The 20882-nt window shown below is 42.3% G+C and overlaps 1 protein-coding gene across 3 annotated transcripts; it reads right to left on the reverse strand.

Annotated features, from left to right (window-relative positions):
• Window positions 1-376: 376 nt before the first annotated feature.
• LRRC42 (leucine rich repeat containing 42) lies at window positions 377-20876 on the reverse strand. 3 transcript variants are annotated; one of them, XM_032360921.1, is made up of 9 exons: window positions 20670-20876; window positions 19389-19421; window positions 15162-15648; window positions 9142-9273; window positions 7850-7968; window positions 6563-6651; window positions 6280-6393; window positions 2474-2558; window positions 377-876 (listed from the first exon to the last, which is right to left on the reverse strand). In XM_032360921.1, the coding sequence occupies exons 3-9, from the start codon at window positions 15632-15634 to the stop codon at window positions 602-604; spliced, it is 1287 nt and encodes a 428-aa protein (XP_032216812.1). In that variant the 5' UTR covers window positions 15635-15648; window positions 19389-19421; window positions 20670-20876; the 3' UTR covers window positions 377-601. The 3 variants fall into 3 exon arrangements, with proteins under 3 accessions (XP_032216812.1, XP_032216810.1, XP_032216811.1); XM_032360919.1 differs by having other exon boundaries at window positions 19389-19476; XM_032360920.1 differs by lacking the exon at window positions 19389-19421.
• Between the last annotated feature and the right edge of the window lie 6 nt (window positions 20877-20882).

The following is a 20882-nucleotide window of genomic DNA, read 5'->3' on the forward strand; positions in this document are numbered from 1 at the left end:
GCTCGATCTCACAACCCTGAGATCATGACCTGAGCTGAAATCAAGAGTCAACACTTAACTGACTGAGCCACCCAGGTGCTCTTTGAGGCTGACTTTTCTGAACTCTAAAGTGGGGCTAAAACCTATCTTCCACTGCTGTTGTGAGGACAGGGTGTGGCACAAAGGAGATATTCAATGATGGTAGCCATACACTGGTGTGCGTGTGTACACACACACACACACACACACACACACACACACACACACAACCCTTCTTAGCTGGGCCACCTTATAGTAACAAATCATGCTCAGCTGCCTTGTTAATTCACATGCCTTCTCTCCCAAATCACCAGAGTGTTATTTCCTGTGGTTCTAGTCTATATTTCACAAGCAGAACTTAAGGACAGCAAAAACGTTTATTTGAAAAAATTACTATGTATTGAAAATATACATTAGAAATTATTACATACTTCCATAGCATTCCCCTCCCCCACCACAAAAGTAGAAATATCCGCTTGCTATGCTAATACCATAGGTAAAGTCAAACAAAAGGGAAAACACCATCAGCCCCCTTTCCTCATACATTAGAGTCGGGGGAAAGAGGTCAACTCCTATCTACCAATCAGTAGGAATTTAACAAGTCCCAGTCTTCCACAGCAAGACACACGTATTTCTGCTTTGAAGACTGCGAAGAGTTGCTCTGGTCCTTCTCTGGCTCTTCAAAAGCTCTCTTCTTGCTCTTCTTTGACTCCTGGCTCGAGACAGCTTCCCGCTTTAACAATGGTGCATGGCAGTCTGGGGCTTTCTCTTTATAGAACTGGAGTTTCTCAGAAGAGTTCACGGGGGTGTCTGCCAGGGGACACTTCACAGGGGCTTCTGTCCGAGCCCGCTTGCCATCTGCAGGAGTGACAGAAGGGAGCGGCAATGAGTTGACCATGCTGGGGTGTGAAGGCCTGCCCGAGTCCAGAAAGATGATCCAAGGAAGATGACAAATAGGGAGAGGCTTGGATTCATTTTATTGTCTTCTGAAGGCCCTATTTAGTGACCCTGGCCTGCGCACTAGTGTAGGCTGGAGGCACACACTCACACAAGAGGACGACAGATCTAGATTCAAATCCCAGGTCTGCTTTCTCCTGGAAAAGTCACCTTGGGCAAGTAACTGCTCTGAGATTTACTCTTCTCATCTTTATAAGGTTATAAAACTAATTTCATAAGCGTGATGTGAAGATAAATGATAGAACATATGAAGTGCTCAGCACACAATTAAAGCTCAGAAAATCTTAAATCTATTATTATTCAAAATACGGACTTTGTCTTCTAAACAAGAGCCACATTTGGGGCACAACCCTAACAAATGATACCAATTTATTCTATAGCTTTTGGTAGGCCCTGAATTCTTATTTTGTTACCTTTACTTTTCCTTCATTTTGATTTTATTGCTTGACTCCTTTCAAAAAGTTTTGGTAAAATATACACAAATTTACCACTTGAATGGTTTTTAAGTGTATAGCTCTGTGGCACTGTGTACATTCACACTGTTGTGCAATCATCACCATCTTTCTCCAGAACTTTCACTTAGTGCAAAATGGAAACATTGTATTTGCTAAAGGGTGAGTCCCTTTCCTCTCCCCCCAGCCCCTGATACCCACCATTCTATTTTCTGTCTTTACAAACTTCACTATTTTAGGAACTTACAATAAGAATCACAAAACATGTTTCTCTTTCGCTTATATTTCACTTAGCATAATTTCTTCAAATTTCATCCACGTTATAACACTATGTCAAAATTTCCTTCTCTTTTTTTTTAAAGATTTGAGAAAGAGAGGGAGAGAGAGAGTGAGGAAGAGCGAGCATGAGTGGGGGGGGGCAGTGGGAGAGGGAGAAGCAGGCTCCCTGCTGAGTAGGGACCCTGACATGGGGCTATATCCCAGGATCCCAGGATCATGACCTCAGCCAAAGGCAGAAGCTCAACAGAGCCACCCAGATGCCCCCAAATTTCCTTCCTTCTTAAGGCTGAATATTCTACTATATGGAAATACCTCATGTTGTTTACCCATCCATATATTTTTTAATTTTTTAAGGGTTTTATTTTTAACTAACCTCTATACCCAATACAGGATTCAAAATCACAACCCCGAGATCAAGAGTGGCAGGCTCCCCTGACTGAGCCAGCGCCCCTATCCATCTTTTGATGGACACCTGGGATGCTTCCATCTTTTGGCTAGACTTAATTCCTTTTTTAATGTTCTGTACTCGATCTACTTTTGTGCTGCCACAAAGATGGGATACACAGACATTTAACTATGTTCCTGGTGGTGGTGCTCAAAGCCAAGTGGGAACTGACACCGTAGCATGGTGAGAGAATAGAAGTCCTGATGATCTGTTTAAGTCCATACGATCATAATTACTTTGCCCACTGGGTGAAAAGGGCTGACTGCTTTAAGGGTGCAAATAACCTAACAGCAAAAATTCCAAAGAAAAGGGAATTTCTCACAGAAGTGCTGAGCTGCTGTTCGAGGCTCCCCGGTTTCTCGTGGCTTCACAGCTTCTGAAGTCACACGTTCCCACTGCAGAACAATCTAAAACATATTTGGAAAGATTTGAATCTGAACAATATCTCAAGCTTTTAATTTCTAGCTTTCCTTGTTCCCCCAGCTCCCTTCCATAAACACAAAGCCTTGTAATCTCACTTCAGATGACAGGTGGTGGTAAGAGTAACTAAGTCAAGACCGGATTTTCTGTTTTAATGCAAGAGTTGATCAGAACAATCACGCTGGACATATGGATCTGCAGGACTCGGGAAAAATCTATCAAGCTGATTCCCCATCTATTTTCATCTCCATTGCCAGAAAGAAGTGTAAAGCCTTAAATTAAATAATTTTCACACATCCCTAGACTCACTTTCATGCCTTAAAATATATCAAATATAATTCAAACTCTTGTATGTGTGTAAAATGCCCATGTTTCCATGTTCTCATGACATCCCATGCTAGGTTTCCATTTTCCAAAACTGTTACAAATCTATTTTCACGGTAAACTACTACAAATTCTTTGGGAAATTTGGCTGAGTATAAACTATGCATAAATAAAGTAATTATTTCACATATACCACAAGTAACAATGACTTTTAACTTACTATTTCTCATCATAGTATGCAATAAAATGATCATAAAGAAAGGCAAAGAAAACACTTCAGGACACAGAGAGGACAATGTAATGTAAGAATGGAATGTAAGAATGTAAGAATATAGTTCCAAGTTTAGCGCCATTGTCTACTAGCCAGGGTATCCTTGGCAAGTGATTTAATATTTTAGGCTCAATGTTTTCATCTGTAAAATAGTATTAACAATAGGACACAGCCACCCGGGGCTGCTGTGAGGACTAAATGATGAGGTTAGCAGTGGCTGGCACACAGAAAGCACCCAGTAAACACTAGGTGTCATCCCTTCTACAATACTTCCCTATGGGGAACAGGTCGGATCTTAGAGAACACCAGCATAAACCAAACCTGGTGACTCAGCAGGCAATACAGAAAACAGTCCTTCCACTGACAGAAACAGGAATGTCAATAGGAAGAGCTGCTTGGGGAGAAGGAAGAGGAAAATAAGCTTGGTTCTAGACACACGGAGTCTGGGGTTCCCAGTAGAGATTTATGGACAGTATTTAGGAACAGGTTCGATGTGTCAGAGAGGGTAAAATCTTCCCACAGGGAAGGCTAAGGCTGTAAGAACAGTTCCGATCACCAGGAGAGTGAGAGAAGACCGAGGAGGAGAGGGGAATCAGCAGGAGCCAGAGGGAGAAGTGAGAGCGGAGTGAGGAGAAAAGCCAGGAGAGGGAAGCGTAAGGCGGGCGTGTTCATACCAGCAGTGCAGAAAAGCCCAGGAGAGATGGAGAATGAGATCACACGCCACCTGCAAGAAAACACCCGCCAAAGAGCAGTGGAGGCCAGACCTAGGTTACAAGGGATTAAGAACCGGGTGGGCGGTGAGAAAGTGGGCAAGATCGTAGAAACCACTTCACAGCTGCACTGGGGGACGAAGAACACGTTGGAAAAAGGGTAAGTCACATTTATACACAGAAAGCAAGTAGCCAACAGTGTGAGACTGAAGACGGACAGGCGGCGGAGTAGAGGGAGACCCCAGAGACTGGAACCCACCAACATGCAAGGGCTCATCCCTGGAAGCCGGTGGCACACCTGCCTTCGGACAGGAGGGAGGTAGGGTATGGTTGAAGAAACGGAGACATTCTGAGACAGAGACAGGGAAGTAAGGGGACTGCTATTAGTTGGCCCTAATTTCCTGTCACCTGCAGAGAGCATGGCAGGAGGAGACTCGACTCAGCCTGAAACATTTCAACAAGGGATCAGCAAGAAATGGGGAAAACGCTGCGGCCACGCTCCAGGGGCCCGAGCGGGGTGTATGAAGAGAAGCTGTGTGTGGGAAGGAGCCTCATCATCTTACAGGCACACCTCGGACCTAGGCTGAAGCAGATACTGCGTGTTCCACACATGGAAGGTTGGTGGCGACCCTGTGTGAAGCGAGTCTACTGGTATCATTTTCTCAATAGCAGCTGTTCATTGCATGTCTCTGTGTCTGATTTTGGTAATGCTCCTACCACTTCTGATTTCTTCATTATTATTGTATGTGTTATAGTTATTAGTGATAACTCACTGAAAACTCAGAGGATGGCTAACATTTTTTAGCAATAAAATATTTTTAATTAATGTGAGCACCTTATTTTTTTAGACATGATATTATACACTTAACAGACTAGAGGTACACAAATACTTTATGTGCACTGGGGAACCAAAAAACTCACTTGACTTGCTTTATTGCAATATTTGTACTTCTTAAAAAGATTTATTTATTTGAGAGAAAGAGAAAGAGAGAGGGTGTGGTGGGGAGGGGCAGAGGGAGAAGGAGGGAATTTCCTTTCAGTGCAGGGAAGCACTGATTCCCTCCTGCGCTCCAAGTCCAATGTAGGGCTCAATTACAAGACCCTGAGATCATAACCTGAGCCCAAATAAAGAGCCAGTCACTTAACCGACTGAGCCACCCATGCGCCCAGCAATGTTTGCTTTAATACAATATTCGCTTCATCAAGGTGGTCTGGAACCAGACCCACAGTATCTCCATGGTACGCCTGTACGTTCAGGCCAGGTTAAATACCAGCTAGGTGTTTTACTTCATCCTTACTAAGCTCTGTAAGAGAGGTCCTGTTTTCTGCATTTTCTAGATGAAGAAACAGTAACTCCAACTTACCTTAAGTGATACAGCTATTGGGTTGCTTAGTCAGGATCCCAAACCCTCATCTCCTAAACTCCATAGCCTATATTCATTCTACTATGCCCTTGCTATCGAACTTCATCAAGCCTTCGTATGTCCGCCCCATACCTGCTTGAACTCCACTGCATACATGCAGGATTCATCTGATGCTACAAACTGTCATAATGATTTCAGTATGCATCGTGTGGACAAACATCACAGTGCTCCTGAAATCCTGAGTCCCCCCTTCTTGATTACTTATATGGAGGTGATGCTACAATTAGGCACTCGGATAGGTTCACCATCACACATTAGAGTAGGACCAGGGAGGAACCCAAAACAAAACAGTTTGCTGGGTCTTCTAGAAACATTAAAGTGTCTGAAGAAAAAGACACCAGCCCCAGGCAAGCCACCATCTACTGGTGCCCTAAGACTTGGTTACCTTCTGACTTCCTCCTTAGGTCTCTACTTTACTAAGTTGAAGAACACCACCAAGAAGACAAGGGAGAATCAAAGGAAAGTCAGCCAAAAAGTTGAAAATGGGAGGGTTCGCACAGTGAGAGGACACACACACATATACACACAAAGACATTTCCTCACTAAAGCTCTAAGAAATTTGTCCAAACTAAGGAGGAGAGTCAGATTTGAACTGTTCTCAGCGTGCCTTATTCTCTTTCCAGCATCTACAAGCTGCTAAGAGAATGTGTCCTTCTGCAGCTGGACATACTGTTTTTTTGCAAAGCGAGCCAGAATTTGCTAATTTTCTGAGTCGTTTATAAGACGACATTTTCTCCTAGGGTGAATAAGGATGAGGCCTGACCTAGAGATCAGAGCATGAGGTCTAAGGACTGGCATATGACACCCTGCCTTCCGTAGCTGGGTCAGGTAAGGGCCATCAGTGCCTATGATTTGATGTGAAGATGATAATTCAGTCAGACTACGCAGAAGATTAATGTTTGTTCAAAGTGTTGACTAAGGCAGTTGGTGACTTAAAACGAGAAGCCATATAATTGTGAGAGAGAAAAACTGCAAGTACCTGGTCAGCCCAGCCCTCTGTCTTACAGTTACTGTGATCAAATTCCTTCAAAGGCACTTTGGAGTGGACAAGGCCTATGTGGGTCTGGAGCTTGTGTTTGACAGCTTTGATGTCCTATGAGGGAAAGAACAAGAAGGCACACATGTCTGGTCAATTCTTGCTTGCTTTCAGTAGGAAATAAACACCATCACAAATACCAGTCCTTTCTAAGCACCAATTAGCAGGAGCCAAAAATATCTAATTGTGAGTCTGGAGAAATAAGAGAAGGGAACAAATGTCTTACCTTGAGCCCTGTCCCAGAAATATCTAAGCAGTTTAGTTTTCTAAAAGAGAAGAGGTATCCAATTCCCGCATCTGTGATCTCAGGGTTACCTAGATGTCAAAAACATAGGCTGTATAACAGTATTCAGTAGAACTCAGAAAAAAGGCCAAACAATGATAAAAAATAAAGTACTGAGTGAGCAAACTTTTCAGAGCTAACTACTGTTAGGATCTTATCTTCATCCTGTCTGTAATGTGGAACAGCCATGCTAGATGACCCTTAAGATCCTTTATATAAAGCTCTAACTTTCTAGGAGGTGGGGATTAGCAGAAAAATAAACCAGGAAGTTATTCCGAAGGGTTTAATTTGGAGCCTTATGAAAACTGCATACATAAACATGTATTAAAATGGTTTATCTGACTTTGCTCGTGGGTATTTCATCTCCAAAGTAAAGACAGTTTTAAAAGATTTTCAAAGGCATTCAGACACAGAGACTATTACTACTCTTACTAACCTACACTATTTCAGAAATTTTTCTTACGTATTACCTTCTCAAATCAGAGAGTCCTGTAGTTAGCACTGAGTCCTCAAAGCCATGAAGACAATGCCTGGCACATTCCAGATGCTCAAAAAAATGTTTGCTGGATAAATACACTCTCCTGGGAGGGAGGCTGGACATTCACTACTATCTTTATTTTACGGAAGTTGAGGCTCAGAGAGGTTAAATAACTTGTTCAAAGGTACAGAGTTGTTAAAAAAAAAAAGTAGCAGAGCAAGGAGTGTTGTCTGACCTTAAAACCCTGTTCCTTTCCTTCTTCTGACACCACACCATCCTGCCATATACTAAATGGATGCTCAATTAAATTGTAAATGATCTCTATTGACTTTCTACCACTGAAGTCAACATCTGGTTAATCCTGAGTATGTTATCACAACTGTGAATTTACCCAGATTTTCATCAAGCAAGTATTGATTCAAAGACCCAGCTGACAGACACTATAAATCAGCAACTCAGGGAGTAAGTAAAGGTGAGCCAGACGTCCTTTATATATGCCATGACTAGAATAAAAGGCTGCCCTGTCTGCACACTGTGAGTGGCCCAAATGCATGTGGCAAGGCATACCGGGAAAGGTGTGTGGTCAGGAGTCAAGAGCATATGGCTTTACTCCTGCTCTGCCACTAGCTGGCTGTGGCACCTAGGAAAGTCACCGCCCTCCATCTTACCACCTCTAAAATGACAGGGAAGAACTAGGTGATTTCTAAGGCATTCTTCCAACATTAAGAACTATAATGTCTAATGAAACTTACAAGATAAGTCTAATAATGTTAGATTTTCAAGGCCTCTTTTCATCACTCGAACTGGTGCTGTCATTTTCCGCACACCGGCATCAGATAAACAATTATCCTTCAGGTGGAGCTGAGTTACACTAGGGAAACAAAGTCCGTAAGTAAATCACTTAGAGTTTGAGAAAGCCTATGTGCAAGAGCAGGCTTTCGTAAACTTCACCTAAAAATAAAAGGACCTTCTACGTCCTGTTTTATTCACACCCAATGCATATAGCAGAGTTATAAACCCTTTGGCGCTGTTTACTAACTGCAGGTTAACTTAGGGATCAAAGTGTCATGTAGTACTAATCTCAGATGGCAGAGGGCACTAAGGGTATATGGTCAAATGAGGTAAACAGGGACTTCATTAAGGGGATAAATATACCTTGTTTTATACAAAAGCTGCATTCACGACAAATCCTATGTGAAAACCAGAAACATTCTAAATATGTCAGGAAAGTCTACTGAATAACTCCTCTGAGAATTCTTTTTGCAAAGCAAACAATCCTCTAATATTGACTGGCTTTATAAATCCAGATTTTCAGATTAGTTTTTTGGGTACACCCATAGCCCAATCCATCCAGCTAACCTGACATTAGTGTATTAATTTCCTCCACTGTCCCACACATAAGACATCTGAAACTTTACTAAACCTCACACAAAAATACCTTTGTATGGAGCAGTGTGTAGGTGTTGCTGTCTGAGCCAGGCCCCAGGAAGCTGGTTAGACTCAAGTTTGTCATGCTGTTATGCTTCCGGCTGTTTATGAAACCACAGAAGAATCTGTCTGGCCTCCTGTCTGCTGGCCAGACTGAGCAACTGGAGATCAGCTGGACTATTTGTGAATGGTACTGGGTGATTTCTTTAAACTATGGCTCTTGAAAAGAATTAGGCACTCTTTAATAGTTTACTTTTGAAATAATCTATAGTTCATTGAAAAGAATGCTTATAGACAACTGTATTAAAATCTCTTGTTAGAATAAACTAGGACTGGACAGACCAAGGGCAAAATCATTTTCACCCCATGTAGTTTCATTTATTACATGCTGAAATAAAGATTATTTAGAAAATGAACCAACTGACTTACCTTCCTATGAAGTGTTCAATCTATATTGCTTGTGCCCAGTAGAGGAGATTGAAAATGTTTTAGGAAAGAAAGTAAGTAGCAAATAAACACAGGATTGGAAAGTAATCAGCATTCTTCAAGATGATCCCATGTATCATCCTTTAAAAAAAACAAAACAATTCATCTACAAGGGGTGGCAGGTCAATACCTAGACAGTGCCTCATTGGTGAGATGTTCTAGAAGTTCATGCTCATCTCCAAGCTTGCAACAGGAAAGATCCAGGCAGGTCAGCTCCCGGAAAGACTTAATTTCCTCAAGCTTTTCTGAAATCACCAGGTATCTGTGGGGCATGGAGAGCAATCAATAGCTTTTCTTTTCCTTCTTTTAAAACATTACCATTTGTGGCTCTGTGATATAGTCAACATTCCATCAGGACAAGGAACTATGAAATAAGCAGACTTCACCCATTTCTATGTGGGTACAGGCTGAATTTTTTCATTAGTGAATACCGTGAGTCTTTTTACATGATGGTGGAGGAAAAACTTTTAAATAAAAATACACAAGCAAAGGCAAGACACAAGAGAAAATACATCTGCTTTGTCAGAAGACAGACCTTGGTGTTGGGACCTAATGGGAAAATTTCCAAACTTTGGGATTCTCAAAAACATAATCATTCATTCTTTTGAAGTTCCTTTTTTTAAAGATTTTATTTTAGTGAGCAGAAGAAAGAAAGAGATAGCACGTTTGTACAGGGGGAGGGGGCAGGAGGAGAGGGAGAAGCAGAGCCCCTGCTGAGTGGGGGGCCTGAAGTGAGGCTCCATCCCAGGAATCTGGGATCAGGACCTGAACCAAAAGCAGATGCTTAACTGACTGAGCCACCCAGGCACCCCTTGAAGTTGCCTTTTATCTTAGGCTTGGTAACTACTGGTTTGAAAACTGGAATAGGGCCTGAACTCTGGGTTCTAATCTCTGCACATCCCCAAGAATATACCAAGAGATACTTGGCAGATCGTGTTTTACCATTTCTGTTCAAACACGTTTCAATAGTTGCCCTCTCTACTGCGCCTGTTAACTTTTCTCTGAAGGTACGTGCAGTATGACAGACTACAAGGACTCCAGCTCATCTAGATGGTTAAGACAAACATGTGAGCACAAACAATTTAATTACACTGGAGCACCTTGGCAAACTGTTATCAGGAAGCATCAGGGAGGCCTCTGGAGAGGAAAGGGAGATCAAAAGGGCATTCCGCAGCCCAGGCTGGGGCCTCCGCCCTGCTTTCTAGTTGTTCATCTATTTCAGATGATGTCAGTGAGAAAAAAATGAAAAGGGATTAGGTGTGACAGGAAATAGGAAAGGATCCAAAGAGAAAGGAAAACTGACTTGTGGTAAGAGCGTGCCTTTCTCATCGACTTTCCTCATAGGTGTCTAGAAGTTTCCAGAGCAAAATGGTATGCTAGGATCCGTGGATTTAACACTTAAAAGTGTTCTCTCTTCTGTTAGTAGGATCATAATTGCCAAAAATGAGATGGAATAATGTGAGGGCAAGAGGGAAGTGAGACCTCTTTTCTTCCTATCTCCAATCAAAATAAGATGTACTGAAGCTGATCGTTGGCCTGACTGCTAGGTACAGATGGCATGGGGCACTGATACCCTCTCTAAGCTGCCTGGTGACAGAGCTCAGCTGGGTACACAATTGAGCCTTATTGACTCAGACGTCTTTTAATTGCACTGTAAATAAAGCTGCTGTTTTCCATCTTCCAATCACAGAGTTGAAGTGGGTTAATGGGGATTTGGGGGATTACTGGCAATCAGAGGAAAAAAAACACACCACCTTTGATCAATTAACCAAAAGATTTTTAGTAATTCTGAAACAAGGGTTATCTGCAAAGGACATAACAATGTATAATGTGATTAACAAACTACAAAAATCAAGGCTGAGAAACCAACATGCAAAGCCACAGACACTACTAGATGCTTATCTAGGACATGATCAAAGCTCTCGGGTCTTGCTTAATGCTGTTCTTCCAATTTATCCCTTAACCAGTTCAGAATAGTGTAATAGAGAAGCAACAGAAAGAACACAGACATATTTTAGTGTCAGATACACCTAAGTCTGGATTGTAACAACCCTAATTAATTGTGTGACTGTGAAAAGTTACTCAACCTCTCTGATCCTCAATTTCTCTAGCTGAAAATGGGGCAAATGATTACTTAAGGATTACTAAGAAAACTATAAACAATATTCCAGAAGTACAGGCATCTTACAGAACCTCATTTCATAGTAGTTATTACAATCACGTCATTACATAGGGTGGTATTTTAAGGGAAACATACTTGTCTCCCAGTACCACTGGTCGGATTAAAAATCACTGGACTTTCAACACAGGAAGGAAATAGTTTTTATAGGGTCAGAACGCAGTTGCAAAGATATTACCTTCTTCTGACAAGCAGCTTTGTGACATGCCCTTACACAGTAAGTGCCCAAACCTCCCCAATTACCTTATTTTCAATAATTTTCTTACTCTCCTTCCCTTTGACCTGAACCCTTTCATGCTGGTAAAAACTTTGCTGGTACAGCATCAGCCTTGGATTATAAAAGCAAACTCAAATCTCCTGTCCTCTTCCTATTTCCCTCTGGAGATTCAAAAGGAGAGGGAAGTTTGGGATCAGAGTGGAAATTTTTTTTTTTTTAAAGATTTTATTTTTAAGTAATCTCTATACTCAGGGTGGGGCTCGAACTCAAGACTCCAAGATCAAGAGTCCCATGCTCTTCAGACTGAGCCAGCCAGGCGCCCCTACAATTGAAAATCTTTTTTTTTTTTAAAGATTTTATTTATTTATTTGAGAGAGATTTATTGAGAGAGATCACAAGCAAGCAGAGAGGCAGGCAGAGAGAGAGGAGGAAGCAGGCTCCCTGCTGAGCAGAGAGCCCGATGTGGGGCTCGATCCCAGGACTCCGAGTTCATGACCTGAGCCGAAGGCAGCGGCTTAACCCGCTGAGCCACCCAGGCGCCCCAAAAATCTTAATCTTGTATCTGAACAAGACAACAAAGTTTAGAATTGCTGCAATAAAGTATGAATCAAAAGATCACAATCACATTAAAAATGTTTCTTCTATCTTTCCAGTTATAAAATACAAGTTCCTTATAGAAAAAATTAAGAACATGTGAAAAGTTATAAAGAAAATTAAACTGCCATCCCACTATCTAGATTGCATTTTGAAAGATTTCTCTTTTTCCTTCTATATATACAACACATATAAAAATTCCTGATTTTTAAAAAATTGGATCATATAGTACATGCAATTTAAATCCTTTTAAATGTGTCGTATATGAACATTTCACACCATTTTAATCTTTGAGTACTATCTCAACAGCTATGTAATATTTCACCATATGAATGTACCATAATTGGCTTAAAATCAATTCTTATTGTTAAATATTCAGCTTTCAGGTTTTCACTGTTACAGTGTTGTAATGAACACCCTTATATGAAAGTATTTGTTCCCATGTTTGTGTATTACATTAAAAATTAGGATTCCCAATGAATGTAATTAATGGGTCAATCAAATGGTATGGGTATTTTTAAGGCTCTTGATACATGTAGTAGCTGAGCTGCTTTCCAGAGATATCACTAATTTACGTACTTGTCAAACATGAATGAAAGTGCTATTCTCCTTCAATCTGACTACTGGAGTGGTACACAGGCATCACAAATGAATAAGAAGCATTTTCACTATCAGGAGAAATACTTAAGCTAGAATGGTACATGGGGAAAAACAGAATACAAGTTGTACATAGAGTATATTCCCAAATTATAAAGATAGATATTTGGAAATGATTATCATGAATAGTAGGATTACGAATTTCTTAAAATTACAGCTGTATATATTTCCCAATATGTACTACCTTTATAATTTTAAAACATCTATCATAATTCTACTTTTCATGGTTCTATTTTTTCTACAATGAACATAAATAACTTGAAACAATACATGAAAGAGTAAAATGTTATTTTAAATATATGTGTTATATATTTAAATACTGCTTAGCTTTTTCATTCAGGCAACGTAAATCTTTTTTCTACTGGCAGTAGCATAGAGATGGAGCTTTCAGAAGGTGCCAGCTGAGCTCCCAAGTCCACAGCTCTGACCCTATCTGCATGTGTTTATCCCTTGTCTTTTTAAAGTATAATATTTGGACTAGGCTGAAACCATTATTTCTGAGCCAATTATATAAATATTGCTTCTTTTTTTTTTTTTTTTTTTTTTAAAGACTTTTTTGAAAGAGAGGAGTTGAGGGAGGGTCAGAGGGAGAAGGAGAAGCAGACCCACCACTGAGCGCGGAGCCCCAGGGGCCAATACCAGGACCTTGAGACCAGGACCTGAGCCTAAGGCAGATGGTTAACTAACTGAGCCACACAGGTGCCCCTCTTTTTTGCTTTTTAAACCATATGAGTTTAGCTTATGCTTTCTGGTATGACTTTCTCCTCTTACATGCTGTTTTTTTTTAGTCTTGCTTTAATGGTCCTCTTGATGGTACTTCTTAATAGTAAGCTACCTTTCACACTTTCTAATCACAAAAAAGGTTCACACAATGGCATACTACAGTTATTTTTAAAATCTACGGGTATTGACAGCAAATGATCTTTAAAATATATCAAGAAAGCAAGGTGGGTAACAGTGTAAGCAGTGTGCGGCCACTTGTGTAACAAAGGGGAGAGCTATAGATGAACGTATATGTACAGGGTATCTCTGAAATGACGTAAAAGAAATCGTGAACAGTAGCTGCCTCTGGAGAAATAGGAGATAAAATGGGAGAGAGGTTATGTTTCACTTTGTACCTTTTGGTGTTTAAATTATTTTGCATGGCAGTTTCTATTTTTAAATTTTCCACATTTTTTAAAGGTTTTTTTTTTTCTTTTTTAATTGGTTCCATGCCTAGAGTAGAGCCCAACATGGGGCCTGAACTCACAACCCTGAGATTAAGAACGGAGGTGAGATTAAGAGTCAGAGGCTTAACCTACTCAGCCACACAGGCAACCCTAGAGTTTTGTTGTTTTTTTTTAATTAGTAGATGCTTTAAAAGTCATTTTATGGTGGAATAAAAACTTTATTTATTTTTTAAGTGGAGCCCAAAGTGGGGCTTGAACTCATGAGCCCAAGATCAAGACCTGAGCTGTGGACAAGAGTCTAGGATGCTCAACCAACTAAACCACCCAGGTGCCCTAGAAACTTTAAATACATCAATAAAAGTACATAAGCAAAGGCAAGTCAGAAGAGAAAACTTCTTCTCTGTCAGAAAATAGACCTTGGTGTTCAGACCTGTCAAAATATGTCATGGGGAAGCCTCACTAAAATGGGAGTCGTGAGGTTTCTGCTGGTGGAGCATTCAGGCCCTAGACCCACGAGGAAGAGCCCGACTTGACCTTACACAGACTTGACCTTTCACATGAATACTACTCTACTATTCCCAGACAAAGAAAGAAATACTTTCCTCATCCTGCCTAGCAATAGTATCATCAATGAAAAGCCTCCACCCTTCAAACTCCTAGTTTACTCCAAAGGATTTTTAGTTTGTAACAACCTTCTCAGCTTCCTTCTTTCCTCCTTAAAAAAGTATGTGTCTCCTTTGTTCCCCCAGATTTGCCTGTGGTTTTGCCATAGCTTGATTGTCCCAGATTGCAATTCTCTTTTATTCCTGAATAAACCCAGGTAAAATAACTGGCAGTTTCTATTTTTAAAGTGAACAGAACTTATTTGAAAATTTCCAAACTTTAGGATACTTGAAATTTTAATAACTCTTTTAAAGTTACCTTTTACCTAATGCTCAATATCTAGAAGTTTGAAAACTGGAACAGGGTCCAGAACTCTAGTTACTAATCTTCCCATCCCTAGGAGCATACTAAGATACTTGGCAGATGATACCCTGTCGTTTCTATTTTCTCATACTAGAAAAGTTGGTAGAAGAATTTTTTTTTTTTTTACTGAAAGGAGGAGTGGTGGCCATCAAGCAGTGGCAAAATGGTTTCAAAATAAACCTGTTTTCTGGTGGGGGTTAGATAGGGCGAAAGACAGCGATTTTTCTCAAAATAGCCTGCCACTTTGTATTGGGAGTTTTAAATTGAAGTGCTATTTGATGGGGGAAGCCCCCATGCCCATGAAGCCCCAGAACTAGACAGAATTAACACATCTATAAAATATTCACTATCCTAATCAGAATACCCACCTGTTTCGCAAACATAGGGAGCAAAGTACCAGACTTCCATAGGCCTCTGTGAATTTCTGTAAAGCCCTCAGCCCCGCACCTGGCTCTGTGAATTTCTGTCTGGCTTCTGCAGCAGAGAACAGCTTTTCAGCAATCTGCTCAGGAAAGCCAATAAGGGAATCAACGTGATCAACATTGTCGGAGATAAAGCCCAGGACGAGGCTGAAGAGAGATTTGGCAGAGTACCGAAGATTCCCCTCTCGGGTATATGTGAAGATGAAATGATCAGTCTTCTCTTTCTGTGCAGTATCATCTTCTCTGTTCATGCAAAGCTCCACAGAGAAGCCTTTGGGAAATAGTCTGAAAGGCCTTGGCTTCTGCAGGCTACTCCTGACACCATCCAAAGCCAGATTGACCATGTGCAGCTGACCATTTTCTCGTACATAGATGGGTCCTGGGTCCAGGTGGTTTTCTGAGTTGAGGTAGTAAGACATTGCCTTGGTTGCAACTGTAAGAGCAAGGCACAGAGGAAGCAAATCCAATTAACACACCATTTGTACACATAACTTCATTGTGCTGTGCCCAGAGCTTTACAAGCCTAGCAGGAAGGCCCTTTGGTTGGTTTGGGGAAATAAAGCTTCCCAGCTGCCTGTGAACTCTGACACCTACAGGCTGCTTCTACTCCCTCTACCTGAAATGCTGACTCCTACTTTCCCCCTTTTCTTTGTATCTGGTGCACTCCCACTCATCTTTCAAAAGGCAGCTCAAATCTCATTCCTAAAATTCACCCTGGGGAAGTTACAGAAGCACATAGAATCATCTACAAGGAAAGTCATGGCAGCACAGTTGATAATCACAAAACAACCGGAAACAACCTAAATGACCAACAATAGGGGTGTTATTAAGTAAGTTATGATACATCCATACCATGGAATGTTAGGCAGCTATTCAAATCATAAAATTTTTATTGTTTTGCAGGTTACAAACAGTACATATAGAATTTACTACTACTGTTTTTAAAAATGTAACTATGCATAGGAATGAAGACCAGAAACTAGTAATTTCCTTGCTACCCTGGCACCCTCCACGTCTTTGTTGTCTCAGTGTTCTGCTACTGATTTATTCCCAGGCCTGTGTTCCACCAGCTTGAGTTCCTTGAGGAGAGGGACCATGTTTCATTCATCCAGACTCCCTAAGTTAGCTCTGGCATATAACAGACCCTGAGTGGGTATCTGTGGAACTAAAGTTTACTCATTTGCTAAGCCTTGCATGGAACACCAGCAACAGGGTTTTTTGGATCTACAAAGAAAGACCTCCATCACAAGAGCTAACAAAAAAAAAAAATATTCTACCCATTGGAAACATCATATCTCTTAAGGCTCTATTTAGGACACTTTTGACATAAGGCAAAACACAAAAACAGTGGGCATTTATGCAACCCTATGGGTGACATTTTGTGCTCAAGCATTAATTGGAATAAATTTTTGTTTTCCTGAGAAACCGTGAGATCTCAAAACCACAGGAGAAATTCCTATATTAAACAGAAACATTTGATTATCATTTCCACAACAATTTAAAGAGAGGTGAGAGTTAAAATTCTATATATGTCAAATAGCTGCCATTATCTTTAAAAGACTCTGACTTTTAGAGTGAAGTAACCCAGCTTCTCCATCAATGCAGGGCTGGGCTATAGCTCTGATGCCACGTAAAAGTGTCAGCAAACAATCAAGTCAGTGATCAAAAACGCTGAGTCTTTGGAGATCAAACAGTGATCCTGTTTGTGGGCATCAGTATGATCCCTGTTTCTCCTGAGGATAATTATGTGGGTAAAAGCACATCAGAAAGAAGGGCTCTGCCTAGTCTGACAGCCTCACCCTTTTCCTGCTCAGCTTCTCTCGCCCTATGCCATGCCATACCACCCAAGTAAGTTGGCAGTGTGCTCTCTTGTCTCACTGGTCTTTGCCCATTCTGCTCCCTTTGGTTGGAACATCCTTCTCAGCTTTCCTGACCTAGCTAATCCTTACTCATCATTAAAACTCAGCTCAACCATCATCTCTCTCCCGGGAAATCTTCACTAACCCCTGCACCAGTGCACGCCTGTCTGGTTTTCCCAGGGCACCCATGTCACTTCTCTATATAGCACTTAGCCCTGTGTCCTATGTTCACTTGCTAATGTTCCCAGAGCTGTGAGCTCTTGGAAAGTAAGGCACTTATTTGACTTGATTCATCTCTTTTTCCCAGGCCCAACACAGTGCCTAGTACTGAGTAATCCCTCAAAAGGTAGGTGCTGAACTGAATGAGAGAAAGGGTGAGACCTCGAAGGGACAGACACAGTGCTCAGAGCTGCTGGGCCTGCTGATACTGTTGCTAGGAGCCAGCTCTTCTTCCAGGCAACAGCTGCAGGCTCCTCCCCGACTGGCCAGACCCTTCTGCAGGTGGTAGAAGCATAGCAAATGATGGCAGGATACTGCTACTGGTACTACCAGGGGAAAAAAACCCTAAAACCCAGACAAAAAACTCCTGTCACGGTGCCAGCTCTCATAACCCATATTCTTGCCAGTATTCAGGGCCTGCTGCTAAGGCGATGCCTCACTTATTCTAAGCTCTTCTTCCAGCAGAGGTAAGCATCTGTCCCCTGCAACTTCACATACTTTAATCTTGATGAGGAGATAAAGCAGATCCCCTCAGTCTTTATCCCTAGATTTGCACATCTGGAGTCCTACTCTACCTGTGAATCAGTAATTAGTCACCAGGCATGGCCCTAAAAAGCAATAACTTGATTGTAATAATGGAAAGGCAAATTCTAAGGGGAGAACATATTCTAATGGATCGGCACATCATAAGCTCCCTGACAATGGAACAGGGTCTGCCCATCCACATTACTCCTAACCCTCACCCCAACAGTGTGTTCCACAAAATTTGGAGTCAAACAGACAAGTGGATAAATGACCACTTCAGGTATAAATCAGAAAAGTTTGATTCCATCCAGCAGAGGGCACAAGCAGCCAGGGACCAGAGCAAGGATGCTAACCCAGGCTGCCCCAAATCCTGGCAGCTTCTCTTTGCAGGGATCACTTTCAAAAAAGGCCTAGTTCTGGTTATTTTTTACTTCTAAATTACTCACAAAATGCTGACTGTCTTTCTAAATGATGAAAAGAAAAAAAATCCAGTATTTCCTGAAGAGTAAAATCCACAGTCTCTGTCCAGAAGCCCCAAGGCTCCTCTGGCTCTTCAATGAACGTACTTGAGGTACTTGAGGTACTTGGTTCAGGGAATCCTGGTAACTTTTGATTTCTACTACTAAATTCCTGCATCTTGCATTCGCTCAATAAGAAGCTTCCTGAGAGTTTGTGAGATACTATAAAATGAGCTAAGAATTAAATGAATGTTTAAGTCTTGCAAGGTTAAGAACCATAAAAGCAAGAGAATTCCACATACAACTTCTATATTTGGCTTTGCTTATGCCTGGCTGTTGTACATGGTGGTCTATTAAAAATGGGTCCTCAGGCAACAAGGCCTGTTCTACACCATGGCAAAAATCCCCTACAAACTGGAAAATCAAAATAATTAGTATCTTCAAGAATGTCCAGTTTAGATCTGCATTAACTATATTTTAAAGCACGTAATTTTGTCAAATGAATAAAATGTAACCTTACCACATTAAGAACTCAGAACTCCGTAGCCTCTGAACTAAAATAACTGATAACTAAACATGACAACTTTCTAGGTCTTGAAGCCAGTTTACCAAGCGAGAAGCAGGACCCCGCCAATCATGTGGACTGGAGAGTGGGAATAAGAGGCAGAGGGCACAGGACCAAAATTGTGAGCTGAGTCTATGGCTCTCTAACGTGAAGGAAAAAAGAAAGCACCTAACTTTAGCAGGCAAAAGAACAATCCCCTAAAGATAAATCATAGTAATGACAGTGATGACGACAATGATACTAGGTCTGATAGCTAGCATTTATTAAGTACCTACCAGTTGCCAAGCATTGTGCTAGGTACTCAAGTGATCTCACATAACCCTCAACAATCCTATTAGGTCAGGATTGCCATTTAACAGGTTAACAAGGCTCAGAGAAGCGAAGTAACTTAAGGAACAGAACTAGCGACAGAGCCAGAATTCAATCTCAAGCCTGTATTACTCCAAAGCTCAGACTCTTTCCACTGCATGATGCTGTCTCTCAAGAATAAAAATATGACATCAGCCTTAAGGATTAAAAAAAGATGTTAAAAATTAATCTCACCCACCTGTTTGATCCCTTTGGCGTTCACTGGCTTAAGCTGGGGGTGGGGGGCAGGGAGGAGATAAAAAACCAGTGGCCATCTGAGGAAAGAGCTGGTGGGAACACAGCCAGGACAGAGCTACGCTGAGGCCTCCCTTCCTCCCTCTACCAGGGCAGAAATTACCCACATCCACACACCAGGAAAACATCTGTCAAGCCATGGCCTTCATCCCAAGGCTTCAGACACCCTTGGTTTATTTGAAAATGCTGTACTCTTGAGAAAATTCCTACGCAAAAACTTGAACAGAGACAAGTTCCAAACCACCAATAACCAACTAACAATCTTGCCTTGGTTGTTCTGTGTCACCACCATTATCCAATTTTCCACCCCTCTCATTTTTTCCCTACAGAGTGCACTTTCCTTACCTGCCTTCTCACCCAAACCCTTTCCTCCCCCAAAGCTCCAGAGGGCCACACCATACCCAGCTCCAGGAGCACGCCAATCTCTCCTACATCCTGACACTCTTACAGTTCTTCTACCTGACAATTCTAGAATTTTTAACATAAAACCCAGACTCTACACCCCAAATCCTAACTCCTCTCCCTTCACCCAGTCCCAGCATCCCTGTCCCCACCTCTCACACCTCAGGCCCTTCCAATCCTATCCTACCAATGCCCTTCTGAAATGAGGTTCCTGGTCGCACCTTCAGCTGCCTCTCCTTCCTTCCCTACACGGTTCCACCCCCAGGCATTCTTCCTCTGTCCTTCAAGTATTCTTCCCTTCCTCCCAGTCTCTGGGATTCCCTCTCCTAGGACTCCAATCTCCCCATCCCTTTTCTTGTCTTCTGCCTATAACCTTCAAAATCCCCTTTCTTCACGCCTCACGAAGCCCAACCTCACAACCCACAGCCCCAACTTTTCTTCCCTACCCCCTAGACCCCACTCCTTCTATTCCGATCCTGGATCCTTTCCTTCTTACACTTCTCAAATCCCACTCCGTCTTCCCCTTCCCCAGTACTGCAATCTCCCTCAATTCCCACGCATGCCCCTCCCCGAGCCTGCCCAAACTAACCCTGCTCCCTTCTCCCACCTTGCCCCCAATTACCCTACGAGGCACCCCGACCCCACCCTTGAACCCATCTCCCACATCCCTATATCCTCATCCTCACATCTCACCCAGACCACACCCCAACCTCGTCCTTCCCGGTCTTCCCCTCCCCCACTCCGCCCCTCCCTCACACCCCGCCCCCGCCCCCACTCGCAGCCCCAGGCTGCGTGAGCGGCCCAGCCCGCGGCCGCCACCTACCTGTGCCCCTGCCCGGGGCTGCGAGCGGCAGCTTCTCGGTGGCGGCTCCCACCTCCCGCGGCGCGCCTGATGGGGGAAGCGGCTCGACGCCGCGGGCACAAAGCTACAGAGGGTGGGACCGAGAGAGGTTGGGAGGAGGGAGGGGGCTGGGGGCGACCTGGCGCCGTGGGACCGCCGGGCTGGCAAGGGGCTGGGGGGGCGGGGGAAAGGCTG

The sequence above is a fragment of the Mustela erminea genome, chromosome 10, assembly GCF_009829155.1.
Source record: "Mustela erminea isolate mMusErm1 chromosome 10, mMusErm1.Pri, whole genome shotgun sequence".
Taxonomy (NCBI): Eukaryota; Metazoa; Chordata; class Mammalia; order Carnivora; family Mustelidae; genus Mustela; species Mustela erminea.

Excerpts from the sequence above, each read along its gene's own strand:
- LRRC42 (XM_032360920.1), bottom strand. The coding sequence starts at position 15,634 with ATGTCTTACTACCTCAACTCAGAAAACCACCTGGACCCAGGACCCATC. Across the intron at positions 9,274-15,161 it reads TCCCTATGTTTGCGAAACAG|ATACCTGGTGATTTCAGAAA; the intron begins GTGGGTATTCTG and ends CATGCCCCACAG. Across the intron at positions 6,652-7,849 it reads AACATTATTAGACTTATCTT|GTAACCCTGAGATCACAGAT; the intron begins GTAAGTTTCATT and ends TTTGACATCTAG.